This window comes from Pan troglodytes, chromosome 14 (genome assembly GCF_028858775.2).
Source record: "Pan troglodytes isolate AG18354 chromosome 14, NHGRI_mPanTro3-v2.0_pri, whole genome shotgun sequence".
NCBI lineage: Eukaryota > Metazoa > Chordata > Mammalia > Primates > Hominidae > Pan > Pan troglodytes.
The window spans coordinates 17922108-17938397 of NC_072412.2; the positions used below are offsets into that span (position 1 = coordinate 17922108).

The 16290-nt window shown below is 48.6% G+C and overlaps 1 protein-coding gene across 1 annotated transcript; it reads right to left on the reverse strand.

Annotated features, from left to right (window-relative positions):
* Positions 1 to 1078: 1078 nt before the first annotated feature.
* LOC129136712 (uncharacterized) lies at positions 1079 to 8964 on the reverse strand. The gene is made up of 3 exons (XM_054664821.2): positions 8946 to 8964; positions 4107 to 4712; positions 1079 to 1545 (listed from the first exon to the last, which is right to left on the reverse strand). The coding sequence occupies exons 1-3, from the start codon at positions 8962 to 8964 to the stop codon at positions 1172 to 1174; spliced, it is 999 nt and encodes a 332-aa protein (XP_054520796.2). The 3' UTR covers positions 1079 to 1171.
* Between the last annotated feature and the right edge of the window lie 7326 nt (positions 8965 to 16290).

Genomic DNA, 16290 nt, shown 5'->3' on the forward strand with positions numbered 1-16290 from the left:
TGTCCCCTTATCAGAGACTTTCCTGGTGGTGTTTGTACTGGGCTCAGGAAGTTTGAGAGATATATGGCGATATGTGGTGGGATGGGAGGATGGGATGTGTTTGTACTGGGCTTGTTTGTTTTGAGCCCGGGGCTGAGGAATGTGCCCGGCTCCTTTCATCCCCCCCTTTCTTTTCAGGCATTTTTTAGAGCCAATCTTGGGTCTTATAAGTCTGATTCTGTTTCAGCGTTTACAGGTTGGTATTGGGCTCTGAGGACCATGAGTTGTACAGTGTTAAACCTTTCTTTAACGAACCGCAAAATTCTGTTAACAACACAAGGTCCTATGGTAAGCAGAAATAGTAGACTCAGCAGGGGTCCAAGGAAGGGGGCTAACAGAGAAAACATAGATGAGTTCCACCATTGGTCTGCAGCTGAAGCAAACTGCCGTGTTCTTACTTCTGTGCTTAACTTGCATAACTGTTGGACCCGGTCTTTCACAAGCCCTGATTCATTTATGTAGAAACAACAGTCTTCCTTTAAAAACATACACGTTCCCCCTTTTTTAGCAGTGAGTAGGTCTAAGGCCCTCCGGTTCTGCAAGGTTACCTGTGCTAGGGACGTGAGCTGCCGCTGGAGGGAGGCAAGGGACTCAGCTGACTCCTCCATAGCAATGGCAAATTGTTGGTACAGCTTGTTACTTTCTATGAGGGTGTGACCTAGGGCTCCCCCAGCCAGTCCGGCTGCCATGAAGGATGCGGTGAGGGAGATTCCTGCAATGAGGGGGAGAAATATGGCTCGTGCAGGTCTCGGTCTAGGGTCTGGGTGAATAACATCTATCTGTTCTTTTCCACCCCACCATTGGTATTTATGGATGTTACAATAGTTATAAGGGCAGCCGGCACTTTGGTGCCACCAATAGTGCTTACAATTGTATTTAGTCTGATCATACTCGAAGCATATTATTGGTGCCACTGGTTTGGCTACTGGGAAATTGGTAAAATTTAGTAAAATTGGGCTATTGCACCCTGAGGAGGGGCAATCTGCACTGGCCACTAATTTCCCGGGCTTATGAGGTTGCCCAGGGTGGGTTTGGTTTTCATAAAGCCAGAATCTCCAGACAAAGGGATTAGGAGCTGGCTTTATGTTTTCCCCAGCGGCCACTAGGGCGACTAATGTTAGAGTTAGACTACCTAACTGCATGTTTGCAGTGAGCTATGCTGCCAGTGCAGGGTGAGTTTTAAGGGGTTGTTCTTAGTTCTGTCCACAGTCCACGTGTCCGGTGCTTCAGCCGCCGCTGTGATTGGCCCCAGAAGGTCGGAGATTGGGTCCACTGGCTTGACGTGGGTGTAGTGGATCCACGACACAATGCCTTCTACCTTCAGGGCGGTGGGTGTGGTCAGGAGTACTTGGAGTGGTCCTTTCCACCTGGGCTCTAGGGTCTCTTGTCGGTGTCGCTTAACCAGGACCCAGTCTCCCGGCTGGTACGGATGGGGTGTCGGTGGGGGACTGGTCTCATATAGCTCTTTCAGCTTGGGCCAGATTTCTTGGTGAATTTTCTGTAAGGCTTGTAAGGAAAATAAGAATTCAGAGACATTTTCTGTTTCAGACTTAAGCAGGTCATCTTCTAAGCTAGGAACCAGGGGTGGAGGTCTGCCATACATGATTTCGTAAGGGGTAAGGCCCAGTTTGTAAGGGGTATTACAGGCCCGGAACAGAGCATAGGGGAGAAGGACTACCCAATTAGCGCCAGTCTCTATAGTCAATTTAGTTAAGGTCTCTTTTAAGGTCCGATTCATCCTTTCTACCTGTCCTGAACTCTGGGGCCTGTAAGCGCAATGTAGTTTCCAATTTGCCCCAAGGATGGAAGCCAAGTCCTGACTTACCTTAGCGACGAAAGCGGGCCCATTATCTGACCCTATCTGAATGGGGAGGCCATACCTGGGAAGGATATCTTCCAGAATTTTCTTTGCTACGACCTGAGCAGTTTCTCTTTTGGTTGGGAATGCTTCAGTCCACCCTGAAAAAGTATCTACAAAGACAAGTAAGTACCGGTACCCGTACTTTCCTGGCTTTATTTCAGTAAAATCTATTTCCCAGTAGATACCGGGCCTGGTTCCCCTGAGCCTTGTTCCTGTTGCAGCTTGAGATTGGGGGTATGCGTTGTTAAGCTGGCAGACTATGCAACTTGTCACGATACTGCTGGCTGTCTCAGCTATATGTCTGATTTTGAGCTTGGAGTGTCTGATCAGGTCTATCATCCGCCGGGCCCCCAGGTGGGTGGTTTGGTGGATATGTTCTAACACCTGTTGTCCTAATTTTTCTGGTAGGATGGTTTGGTCATTAGTATCAGTCCACCACCCATTCTGGATTTGTTTCAGGGGAAGTTTGTCAATCCACTGGAGATCTTGTTCTGAATATTCAGGGAAATATGGCAAGTCCCGGGGGCCCGGGTCAGGGAGCTGGAGTGCAAGGAGTTGGCTGGGAGCCTTCGCCACATTCCTTGCAGTTTGGTCTGCCAGAAAGTTGCCTTGAGCAGTTGGAGTAGTTAGTTTCTGATGCCCTGGGCAATGTACAATGGCTAATTTTTCTGGCCTCCATAGGGCTGTTAGCAGGGCTAGGATCTCTTGCTTGTTTTTTATCTCTTTTCCTTTAGCCGTCAGTAACCCTCGCTCCCTGTAAATGGCCCCATGTATATGCACCGTTGCAAAAGCATATCGGCTGTCTGTATATACTGTCAGCTTTTTCTCTGCCCCTAAGGTAAGAGCTCGGGTGAGCGCTATCAGTTTGGCCTTCTGGGCCGATGTCCCCGGGGGCAGGGGTTCCGCCCAGATTACCTCAGTCTCTGAAGTTACTGCCGCTCCAGCGTACCTCTGGCCTTGATGCATGAAGCTGCTCCCATCAGTGAACCAGACGAGGTCGGCGTCAGGAAGTGGGCAGTCCTGCAGGTCTTCTCAAACTCCGTGCACCTGAGCTAGTATCTTGGTGCAGTCATGGAGTGGGGCATCCAGGTCCGGGTTGGGCAGCATCGAGGCAGGGTTTAAGGTCGTTGGGGGCAGGAAAATTATCCTGAGAGGATTTAGTAGTAGTCCTTGGTAGTGGGTGAGCCGGGCATTACTCATCCATCGATTAGGTGGCTGTTTGAGTACACCTTCGATGGCATGTGGAGTAACGACCCACAATTCTTGCCCCATGACAAGTTTATCAGCATCTTGCACCATCAGAGCCGTGGCCGCAATCATTCAGAGACAAGGGGGCCACCCGGCAGCCACTGGGCTCTCCCTAATAGGGGACAGGGGCTCTCAGGGATGACCAGGAAAGAATGGGTTACATTTTTGGCTCCGAGGTTTACTGTTCTTTGTGTTGTCCATGGGTATTTCTTAACTCCTGTGGCCCCTTGTACCCACGAGGATTTGGAGGATAATTTCCCATTAGTTTTAACTAAGACCGAGTGTTGTGCTCCCGTATCGAGCAAGAACTGGACTGGGGACCCCTCCACTTGCAAAGTTACCCTAGGTTCGGGGAAGGGGTCCGAACCCCGTCTTTCCTAGTCTTCGTCTTGAGTGACTAGTACGGGTGTAGACCTAGGGGGTCCCTGTCCTCGTGGTTTCTTTTTGGGGCAGTCTCTTACCCAGTGGCCAGCCCCCTTACAGTAGGCACATTGGTCTTTGCTCAGATTATCATGCCGGGGGGGCCGCCTAGGTTGGGTGTACTCTGGCTGTAGATGCTCTTTCTGTACCACTGCTGCCAGGACCTTGGTCATTTTTTCAGTGGCCTTAAATTGCTTTTCCTCTGGAGTATCTCTGTTATTGTAAACCCGCTGGGCTATCTGAAGGAGGTCCTGAATCCACTTTCCTTTCAAGTCTTCTAATTTCTGGAGTTTTCTCTTAATATCTGGGGCTGCCTGATTTACGAAAGACATTACAACAGCTGCCTGACTTCCTGGAGCCTCTGGATCTATGGGGGTGTACTGTCTGAAAGCTTCCATTAATTTTTTTAAGTAGGTAGCTGGGCTCTCTGTCTTTCCCTACAGAATAGAATATACTTTAGCCAAATTAGTGGGCTTGCGAGCAGCTGCCCGGAGACCTGCCATTAGAGTCTGGTGATAAAGGTGTAGCTGTCCCCTACCTTCTGCCGTGTTGTAGTCCCACGCCGGCCTGGTCAGAGGAAAGGTTGCCTTTATGAGGTCGGGGTTGGCAGTCGGTTGACCGTCATCCCCCGGGACCAGCTTTCTAGCTTCTATCTGTATTCTCTCTCGCTCTTCCATGGTGAACAAGATTCGGAGGAGCTGCTGACAATCATCCCAAGTGGGCTGGTGGGTGAACATGACACTATCCAGTAAAGCCAGTAAATCTTTGGGGTTGTCTGAAAACCGAGCACTCTGAGTCTTCCAGTTATACAGATCACTGGTGGAGAATTGCCAGTACTGGAGCCTGGGGATTCCTGTGTCATCTGGGGGTCCTATTTCCCGAAGGGGTAAAGCCACCGTGGAGTCAGGCGGCTGAGGGGGGCTAGTCCGTGAAGTGCGCCCTCGCGTCCGCCCCGCCGGCCCTTTAAAGTTACTTTCCCTTTCAGCGGGCCCGTATGTGCCGGCTGCCTCCCGTCCACCTGCTCCCTCCCGCAGCTCAGCCACGGGGGCTGGGGCCCGGGGCCCGGAGGGGTATGGAGGGGGTTCTGTGAACAGTGGGTCCCCGCTGTCAGGTAGAACAGGATGGGGGGGGGGGCAGTTGGTTGCTTGGATTTTAGTGGTCGAGCAACCAGTGCCTTACAGGGTTCAGAGGCTAATTGGAAAGGGGACAGCCAAGGAGGCGGGTTCTCAACAAGGTCCTGCCATATGAGGATATATGGGATTTGATCTAAGTGGCCCACACGCCCAGGTAGGAAAATCTTGGACTTTACCCTAGTGATGACAGCAAGTCGGAAGGTCCCTTCGGGTGGCCACCCCACATCAAAGGCAGGCCATTCGGAGTGACACAGAGTAATTAGCTTTCCTTTCCTGATTTCTAGATCATGGCCCCTTGCTCTAACTTCTTTGAAATTACTTGTAAGGAGAGATAGGGGAGTGCTCTGGGTATTACCCATCCTGTAATAATTTGTAGTCTCTTCCTGTAAAGGAATGTGGGTTTGAATCCCTGTAAAGGAAATCTGATCTGACTTATTAATGATATCTAATCGCAGGCGCACTTTGGCAGCCCTAGTCAGAGTTAGCTGCCTGGATCGCGGTCGCACTGGGGCAGCCCAGATCAGAGACAGCTGCTGCCCGCCAAGCCGGGGCAGTTCAGATCGCAAGCGCGCACCGGAAGCCCGGGTCAGAGTTAGCTGCCTGGATCGCGGTCACACTGGGGCAGCCCAGATCAGAGACAGCTGCTGCCCGCTAAGCCAGGGCAGTTCAGATCGCAAGCGCACACCGGAAGCCCGGGTCAGAGTTAGCTGCCTGGATCGCGGTCGCGCTGGGGCAGCCCAGATCAGAGACAGCTGCTGCCCGCCAAACCGGGGCAGTTCAGATTGCAAGCGCGCACCGGAAGCCCGGGTCAGAGTTAGCTGCCTGGATCGCGGTCGCACTGGGGCAGCCCAGATCAGAGACAGCTGCTGCCCACCAAACCGGGGCAGCTCAGATCAGAGACAGCTGCTGCCCGCCAAACCGGGGCAGCTCAGATCAGAGACAGCTGCTGCCCGCCAAACCGGGGCAGCTCAGATCAGAGACAGCTGCTGCCCGCCAAACCGGGGCAGCTCAGATCAGAGACAGCTGCTGCCCGCCAAACCGGGGCAGCTCAGATCAGAGACGGATGCTGCCCGCCAAACCGGGGCAGCTCAGATCAGAGACAGCTGCTGCCCGCCAAACCGGGGCAGCTCAGATTGCAATATAGATCAGATGAGAGCCAGGGGACGTCTCCCACCGGTCTCCGCTGGCCGTCCTATAGCGCGTCCGCCAGGACTGTGCCAGCTCCAGTTTCAGACCTCGCGAGTCACAGATTCAGATTCAGAACAGACACAGACAAACGGAGACGAGCCAGCTCACCTATCAGTAGATCGATCCTAGCAGATCCGTTGACCAGGGGTCTGGTGGGCTTGGGGAATCCCGGACGGGCCCCCAGATGTTATGCCCAGACCGTTAGTTCCCCAAAGAAGACCACCAGAGTCCAGAGTCAAAGCCAAGCGGCAAGGATCTTTACTACAAGTTCTAACCTGGTAACTCCATTCCACAGCATACAAGAGGGCCTTGAACAATGCGAGTCTTTGCTTTTTATAGCCTGAAAGTTACAGGGGAAAAAAGGAATTCTTTTGGTTCCTGCTCTTTCAGTAAAACTTTGAACGGCTGTCCCCTTATCGGAGACTTTCCTGGTGGTGTTTGTACTGGGCTCAGGAAGTTTGAGAGACATATGGTGATATGTGGTGGGATGGGAGGATGGGATGTGTTTGTACTGGGCTTGTTTGTTTTGAGCCCGGGGCTGAGGAATGTGCCCGGCTCCTTTCACAGGCTGTAAGGAAACACAGTGGCTTCTGAATCTGGGAGGACTCAGGAAGCCTCCCAATCACACCAGAATGTCAAGGGGCAATGAGATGATTCATGTGGCAGGAGTAGGCACAAGCCAGAGAGGAAAGAGGGCAATACCCTATTATACAACCAAATCTTATGTGAACTCACTATTACCAGGTCAGCATCATGAAGATGGTGCTTAAACATTGATGAAGGAAAAACCACCCACCCCCAACTCCCACTGTTTCCAAACAGAAGCCTGCTGCACAGGCAGAGCCTCTTGGAAAACCTCTACTAGGGCACTGTGGAAGGAAAATATGGGCTTGGAGCCCCCATGCACATGGCCACCAACCTCCAGACCCCAGATTCCCAGACCCACCAGCAGCTCACACCCTCTGTGGAAAAGCTACAGGCTTTTCCAAACCTCAACATCAACCCAGCCCATGAAAGCAGCTGCAGGGGCTCAACCCTGCAAAGCCACAGGTGCACTGCCCTAGTAGAGGTTTTCCATGAGGCTTTGCCTCTGTAGCAGGCTACTCCCCCTTCCTACTACCCCCAACCCTCCCACCATTCTACTGCCAGCCTACTACTCCTCACCCTAACCAACCCTTTTGTGATACCCTACCTTTTTTTAACCTGATCGACTCTCCCTTAGCTGAGGGAGCCAGGCAGACTCCATCTTGGCTGTTTCACTTGCAGCCCCTTACCCACTCCCCTTCCAAAAGGACATAACCTGTGCAAGCTGACCCCCAGCACATCAAAGAATGCAATTACTGACAAGACACTCTGGCAAGCTATATCCACAATTCCCAGGAATTCACCCAGTTGATGGTACCTAAAACCCCCGCATTTGTGTCCAGTTGATAGCACCCAAAGCCCCCACATCTATCACCTTTTGATGGTTTTAAAGTCCCTGCACCTGGAACTGTTTGTTTTCCTGTAGCCATATACCTTTTTAACTTTTTTGCCTGTTTTGCTTCTGTAAGATTGCTTCAGCTAGGCTCCCCCTCCCCTTTCTAAACCAAAGTATAAAAGAAAATTTAGCCCTTTCTTAGGGGCCGAGAGAATTTTGAGCACTAGCGCTCTCTTGGTCGCCGGCAATAAAGGACTCCTGAATTTGTCTCATAGTGTGGGGTTTCTCTACAACTCGCTTGGTTACAACCATTTTCCTTCCACCCCCAACCACCTCCAATCCATGATTAAATCATCTACCCCAGGCCCCACCTTCTACATTTGGAATTACAATTCCATCTGAATTTTTATAGGGACACACAGCCAAACCATATTGTTCTGACCCTGATATCCCAGAATCTCATGTCCTTATCACAGAGCAAAATACAATCATGCCTTTTCAAAAGTTCCAACAGCCTTAACTCATTCCAAGTGTAAAAAGTTCAAAGTCTCATCTGAGACAAGGCTACTGCCCCTTGTGCCTATGAGTCCCTGAATTTAAAAGAGATTTCTTTTCTTTCAAGGTACAATGATGGTACAGGTATTGTGTAAGCTTTCTCAATCCAAAGGGAAGAAATTTCCCAGAAAAATAACACAAATGGGCCCACAGGCCCAATGCAAGTCCAAAACCCAGCAGGACAGTATTCACTCAATCTCACAGCTCATTGTCATGTGGACGGCATTAAGGAGACAGTGTTTACCCATTTGTGAAGAATCTGTTCCCCCACCCTCATCTTTCACTCCCACCCACAAAATAATCTCTCCCTCTCTCCCCACACCACTACCTCCAACACCCACTCTTCTCCATGATTAAATCACCTCCCACCAGGTCCCAACTTTAACATTCCCTACTACAATTCCACATGAATATTGGTAGGGACACAGAATCAAATCATATTATTCTGGCTCTGGCTCCCCAAATATTGTATCCTTGTCACACTGCAAAATATATTGATGACTTCTTTACTGTCTCCCAAAGACTTAATTCATTCCAGCATTTACTAAAATGTACAAGGACTTACAGACCCCACGCAAGTCAAAAACCCAGCAGGCCAGTCATTGAATCCTACAGCTCCAAATCATCTTTTCTGAATGGACATCTCACATCCAGAGCACAGGCGTGTCATGGCTGGGCTCCCAAGGCCTTGGGCAGCTCTGCACCTGTGGCTGTGCAGGGTCTATCCCCCACAGCTGCCCTCATGGGCTGGGCTGGTGTTCAGTGCCTGTAGCTTTTCCACACTAAGGGTGCCAGCTGTTGGTGGGTCTATGAATCTGGGGTCTGGAGAATGGTGCCTCCATATTTAGGGACTCCAGCCCTATATTCTCCTTCTGTACTGCCCTAGTAAAGGTTTCCCATGAGGCTCTGATTCTTGGAAAAGCTTCTGCCTGAACACCCAGGTTTTTCCGTACATACTCTGGAGTCTAGAAAAAGGCACCCAAGCCTCTAGTTTTGTTCTCTGTGCACCTGCTGGCTCAACACTATGTGGAAGCCACCAAGGCTTGAAGCTTGCACCCCTGAAGCATGATGCAAGCTGTACCTGTGCATCTCTCAGCCATGGCTGGAACTAGAGCTGCAGGGATGCAGGCAGCAGTGTCCTGAGGCTGTACACAGAGGGGGTCATGGAACTGGCCCAGGAAACCATTCTTCTCTCCTAGGCCCCAGGGCCTATGACAGCAAGGGCTGCTGCAAAGGTTTCTGAAATGGCTTCAAGGCCTTTTCCCTATTGTCTTGGCTATTATCACTGGGCTCCTTTTCATGCAAATTTCTGAAGCCTTCCTCAGTTTTCCCCTGAAAATCAGCTTTTCTTTTTGAGCATTTGACCAGGCTGCAAATTTTTGAGATCTGTTTCTCATTTAATATAAGAGTTGGGACTCATTTAATGTAAGACCCATCCAGATGTCATTTCCTCAGTCACACATAAGGGCACAGGCTGTTTGATACAGACAGGACACCCCTTGAGCTTTGCTGCGCAGAAGTTCATTCCATCCGATATGCAGTAAGTCATCACTCTCAAGTTCAAAGCTTCACAGATCTCCAGGGCGGGGTCACTGTGCATCCACGTTCTTTGCTACAGCAAAACAAAAGTAACCTTGGCTCCTGTTTGCAGTAAGTTCCTCATTTTCCTCTGAGAGCTTCTCAATCTGACCCTTACTGTCTATTTTCCTATGAGACTTCTGATCGCAAGTATTTAACAATTCTTTACAAAGATCCAAATTTTCCCTCATCTCCCTGTCTTTGAAGTCCTCCAAACTCTCCCGAACTACATCTGCTACCCCCTTCTGAACCTGCTTCTACATTATCAGCTATCTTTGTCACTGGCTGGCAGTGTGGTAAAGGAAGACAAGCCCATTTTCTCGGGAAAAATTCAAGGAGGCTTCAGATACTTGAATAAAAAGAAGCTGAGTGCTGATTGCCAAGACATTAGGGAGAAGGCCTTGAAGACATTTAATAGATCCACTTTGCAATAATAAATTTCTCCATGATCATAAAGAAAAGAAGTTTAATAGGTTAATGATTCTGCAGGCTGCAAGGAAGCATAGTGGCTTCTGCATCTGACAGGACTCAGGAAGCCTCCCAATCATACCAGAATGTCAAGGGGCAAGGAGATGTCTCCTTTGGCAGGAGTAGGAGCAAGACAGAGAAAGGAAACAGGTGTCATGCCCTATTATACAAGCAGATCTCATGAGAACTCACTATCACAAGGTCAGCATAAAGAAGATGGTGGTTAAACATTGGTGAAGGATCCGCCCCCAACCCCCAACTCCCACTGTTTCCAGGCAGAAGCCTCCTTCAGATGCAGAGCCTCTTGGAAAACCTCTATTATGGAAGTGCAGAAAGAAAATATGGGCTTGGAGCCCCCACACAGGTGGCCACCAACCTCCAGATCCCAGATTCATAGACCCACCAACAACTCACGCACTTAGTGTGGTAAAGCTACAGGCCCTCAATACCACCCCAGCATACAAGAACAGCTGAAGGGCTAAAAACTGCAAAGCCACAGGTGCACTTCTGTAGTGGAGGTTTTCCATGAGGCTTTACCTCTGCAGCAGGCTACTCTCACCCTTCCACCACCCTACTGCCAACCCACTCCTCCCTATCCTACCCATCCCTTTTACCTTCCACCGCCACCAACCTCCTGTCCACAATTAAGTCACCTGCTTCAACATTAGGGATTACAATTCCACATGAGTTTCATAGGGACACACAGGCAAACCATATAATTCTGACCCTGATATTCCACAATCTCATGTCCTTATCACAGAGCAAAATACAATCATACGTCTTCAAAAGTTTGCAAAAGTCTTAACTCATTCCAAATGTAAAAAATTCAAAGTCTCATCTGAGATAAGGCCACAGTCCCTTCTGCCTATGAGTCCCTGAAATTAAAACGGAGTTCTTTTCTTTCAAGGTACAAGGATGGTACAGGCATTGTGTAAGCATTCTCAGTCCAAAGGGAAGAAACTTCCCAGAAAAATAACACAAATGGGCCCACAGGCCCAATGCAAATCCAAAACCAAGCAGGACAGTTTTCATTCAATCTCTCCACTCCAAAATCATCAAGAGAACTCACTATAATGTGAAAAACATTAAGGAGAGTGTGTATGTCCATTTGTGAAAGATCTGCCCCCCACCCTCATCTTTCACTCCCACCCACAAAATAATCTCCCCTATTCTTCCCAGTCCCCTATCTTCAACCCCATTCTTCTCCATGATTAAATCACCTCCCACCAGGCCCCAACTTTAACATTCCCCATTACAATTCTGCATGAGTTTGGTAGGGATGCAGAGCCAAATCATATTATTCTGACCCCGGCCCCCATATCTCATTTGGTTCTCACACTGCAAAATACAATGGTGCCTTCTCTACAGTTTCCCAATGTCTTCACTCATTCCCGCATTTACTGAAATGTCCAAAGCCCAAAGTCTCTTCTGAGACAAGGCTGCAGTCCCTTCTGCCCCTGAGCCTCTGAAATACAAAGCAAGTTAACTACTTCCAAGGTACAATGATTGTACAGGCATTGGGCAAGTATTCCCAGCCAAAAGGAAGAAATTTGCCAGAAAGAAGCACAAAACACAGATGGGATGTACAAACCCCATAGGAGTCAAAAATCCAACAGCCAGTCATTGAATCCTACAGTTCCAAATCATTTTTTTTGAATCCAGATCCCACATTCAGAGCACAAGGGTATGAGGCCTGGGCTCCCAAGACCTTGGGCAGCTCTACACCTGTGACGTTGCAGGGTCTAACCTCCACAGTTACCCTCATGGGCTGGGCTGGTGTTGAGTACCTATAGCTTTTCCACAATGAGGGTGCAAGCTGCTAGTGAGTCTATGAATCTGGTGCTTGCAGAATGGTGCCTCCCTGTATGGGGGTACCAACCCTATATGTTCCTTCTGTACTGCCCTAGTAAAGGAGGCTCTGCCTCTGGGAACAGTTTCGACCTGGACACCCACGTTTTTCCATACATACGCTGGAGTCCAGACAAAGGATCCCCAGCCTCCAGTTTTGTGCTCTGCGCACCTGCTGGCTTAACACTATGTGGAAGCCACCAAGGCTTGCAGCTTGCACCCTCTGAAGCAGTGACCCAAGCTGTACCTGTGCATCTTTCAACCATGGCTGGAGCTGGAGCTTCAGGAATCCAGCCAGCAGTGTCCTGAGGATGGAAATAGCAGCGGGGCCGTGGGGCCGGAGAAGGAAACAATTCTTTTCTCCCAGGCCTCAGGGACTGTGATAGCAAGGGCTGCTGAAAAAGTCTCTGAAATGCCTTCAAGGCCTTTGTAACATTGTATTGGCTATTAGCACTGAACTCCATTTTATGCACATTTCTGAAGCCTTCTTGAACTTTCCCACTGAAAATAAGCTTTTCTTTTTGACCACTTGGCCAGGCTGCAAATTTTCCAAACTTTTAATCTCTCCTTCTCATTTAAATAAGTTTCATATTGAGGTCATTTCTTTGGTCACATATTTTCATGTGAGACCTTCTAAGCCTGGTGGTCACTGTCCATCCTTATGTCACCTTTTTAATTATAACTATTTAACAAGTCTCTACACTGATCCAAAGTTTTCCTCATCTTCCTGTCTTCTTCCAAGACCTCCAAACTCTCCAACCTCTGGCCATTACACACTTCTTAACCTGCTTCTACATTTTCAGCTACATGTGTCACAGCCTGGCAATGTGGTAAAAGAAGAAAAGTCCATTTCAGGAGAAAAATTAATGCAGGCTTCAGACATTTGCCTGAAAAGAAGCTGAGTGCTGATTACCAAGACAATAGGGAAAAGGTCTTGAAGGCATTTCATAGCTCCACTTTACAGCATTAATTTTCTGTATCATCAGAAAGAAAAGAGGTTGAACTGGCTCATGGTTCTGCAAGCTTTAAATAAATCATAAGGGCTTCTGCCTCTGGGAGGACTCGGGAAGCCTCCCAATCATACCAGAAGACCAAGCAGCAATGGGAAGTTTTATACGGCAAAAGTAGAAATGAGACAGAGAGGAAAAGTGTGCCACACGTTGTATAACCCTGTTATACAAACAGATTTCCTGAGAACTCACTATCATAAGGTCAGCATCAAGAAGATGTTGCTTAACCATTGGTGAAAGCTCTACCCCCTACCACCCCCACCCCCCACTGTTTCCAGGCAGAAGCCTGAGGCAGAGGCAGAGCCTCTTGGAAAACCTCTACTGGGGTAATGCAGAAAAAATATATGGGCTTGGAGGCCCCACGCAGGAGGTTACCATCCACCAGACCACAGATTCATAGACCCACCAACAGCTTGCATTCTCAGTATGGAACAGCCACAGGCACTCAACACCAGCCCAGCCCACAAGGGCAGCCATGGGGGCTAAAGCCTGCAAAGCCACAAGTGCACTGCCCTGGTAGAGCTTTTCCATGAGCCTCTGATTCTGCACCAGGCTACTCCCTCTTCCTACTGCCCACCACACTCTCACCACACTACTGCCAGCCTACTCCTTCCCACCCTACCCACTTGTTTTCTCTTCCACCCCTACCAACCTCCCGTTTGTGATTAAATCACCTCCCACCAGGCCCCACCTACAACAGTCAGGAATACAATTCCCCAAGAGTTTTTGTAGGGAAACACAGTCAAGCCATATTATGCTGACCCTGACACCCCCACATCTCTTGTCCTTCTCACACAGAAAAGTACAAACCTACCTTTTCAAAAGTTTCCAAAATTCTTAACTCATTCCAGCAGTAACTCAAATGTAGTAGGTTCAAGTCTCATCCAAGACAAGGCTGCAAACTCTTCTGCATATGAGTCCCTGAATGTAAAAGACAGTTCTTTTCTTTCAAGTTGCAATGATGGCACAGGCACTGGGTAAGCTTTCTCAATCCAAAGGGAAGATTTTCCCAGAAAAAATAACACAACTGGGACACAGGCCCAATCCGAGTCCAAAACCCAGCAGGACAGCATTCATTTACCATGAGAACTCATTATCGCACAGACTGCATTAAGGATATAGTATTTAACCATTTGTGAAGGATCCGCCACCCATCCCCATGTATCACCCTCACCAACACCATGCACCCCCATTCTCCCACATCCACCTTCAAATCCCCATTCTCTACCATTATTAAATCACCTTCTACCAAGCCCCACATTTGACATTCCCCATTACAATTCCACATGAGTTTTGGAAGGGACACAGAGCCAAATCGTATTATTCTCCCCTTGGTCCCCAACCTCATGACCTTCTTTTACTGCAAAATATACTGATGTGTTCTCTAAGGTCCCCCAATGTCTGAACTCATTCCAGCATTTACTCAAATGTCCATTTGTGAAGGATCCACCCCCTACCACTGCCTTTCAGCCACAACTGCACCACAATCCCCCAACCCTCCCCACCCACCTATAGCCCCAAACCTCCACACCACCCCCAGCATCCACCCTCCACGCTCCACCATGATTAAATCACCTTCCACTAGCCCCCACCTTTAACATTTCACATTAAAATTCCACCTGAGTTTTGGTAGAGACACAGAGCCAAAACATATTATTCTGTCCCTGGTCCCCCAAATCTCATGTCTTTTTCATATTGCAAAATGCAATGATGCCTTCCCTAGAATCCCCCAAATCTTAACTCATTCCAGCATTTACTCAAATATCCAAAGCCCAAAGTCTCTTCTGAGACAAGGCTGCAGTCCCTTCTGCCCTGAGACTCTGAAATACACAGCAAATTAACTACTTCCAAGGTACAATGATTGTACAGGCATTGGGTAAGCATTCCCAGCCAAAAAGAAGACATTTGCCAGAAAGAAACACAAAACACAGATGGGACTTACAAACCTCCTGCAAGTCAAAAACCCAGCAGGCCAGTCATCCATCATACACCGCCAAATCATCTTTTTGGAATCTATGTCCACATCCAGAGCACAGGGTGCTGTGACAGCTGGGATCCCAAGGCCTTGGGCAGCTCTGCACCTGTGGCATTGCAGAATCTTTCCCCTACAGCTGCCCTCATTGACTAGGCTGGTGTTGAGTGCCTGTAGCTTTTCAACACTAAGGGTGCAAGCAGCTGGTGGGTCTATGAAACTGGCACCTGGAAAATGGTGCCTCCCTGTATGGGGACTCCAACCCTATACTCTCCTTGTGTACTGCCTGAGTAGAGGTTTACCATGAGGCTCTACCTCTTGGAAAAGCTTCTGGCTGGACAATCAGGCTTTCTGATACATCCTCTGAAGTCTAGATGAAGGCTCGGAAGCTTCTAGTCCTTGCTTTATGCAACTGCTGGCTTAACACCATGTGGAGGCCACCAAGTCTATGAGCTTGCATCCTCTGAAGCAGTGACGCAAGCTGTACCTGCGCATCTTTCATCCATGGCTGGAGCTGGAGATGGAGCAGCAGGGATGCAGGCAGCAGTGTCCTGAGGCTGCACACAGCAGTGGAGCCATGGGGCTGGGCCAGGAAACCATTCTTTTATCCTGGGCCCCAGGGCCAGTGACAGCAAGGGCTGCTACAAAGGTCTCTGAAATGCCTTCAAGGCCTTTTTCCCATTGTCTTGAATTATTAGCACTGGGATCTTTTTGTGCAAATATCTGAAGCCTTCTTGACTTTCCCCCAGAAAATCAGCTTTTCTTTTTGACCACTTGTGAAGATTACAAATTTGGCATATGTTTAAACTCTGCTTCTCATTTAAATATAAGTTAAAAATTATAGTCATTTCTTTGATTACACATAGGTCCGCAGGCTGTTCAATGTAGGCCGGACAACTCTTGAGCATTGTTGCTTAGAAGTTCATTCCACCAGATACACTGTAAATCATCACCCTCAAGTTCAGTTTCACAGATCTCCTGGGAAGGGTCACTATGTAGTCAATTACTTTGCTAAGGCAAAACAAAAAAACCTTGGCTCCTCTTCCCAGTAAGTCCTTCATTTTCACCTGAGATCTTGTAAGCCTGGCATTCACTATCCATCTTTATGTTAGCCTTTTAATCACAACTATTTAACAAGTCTCTGCCATGGTCCAAACTTTCCCTCATGTTCCTGTTTTCTTCCAAGCTCTCCAAAGTCTCTAACCTCTGGCCATTACCTAATTCAGAACCTGCTTCTACACTATCAGCTATCATTTTTGCAGCCTGGCAATGTGGTAACAGAAGAAATGTCTATTATCAGGGGGAAACATCAAGATGGCATCCAATATTTGCATTGAAAAGAGCTCAGTGCTAATAACCAAGAGATTGGGGGAAGTCCTGGAAGTCATTTCATAGCTTCACTTCGCAGCACTAATTTTCTGTACGTACATAGAGAAAAGAGGTCTAATTGACTCACAGTTCTTCAGGCTGTAAAGAAAGCATAGTGGTTTCTGCTTGTAGGAGGACTCAGGAAGCCTCCCAATCATACCAGAAGGCCAAGCAGCAATGAA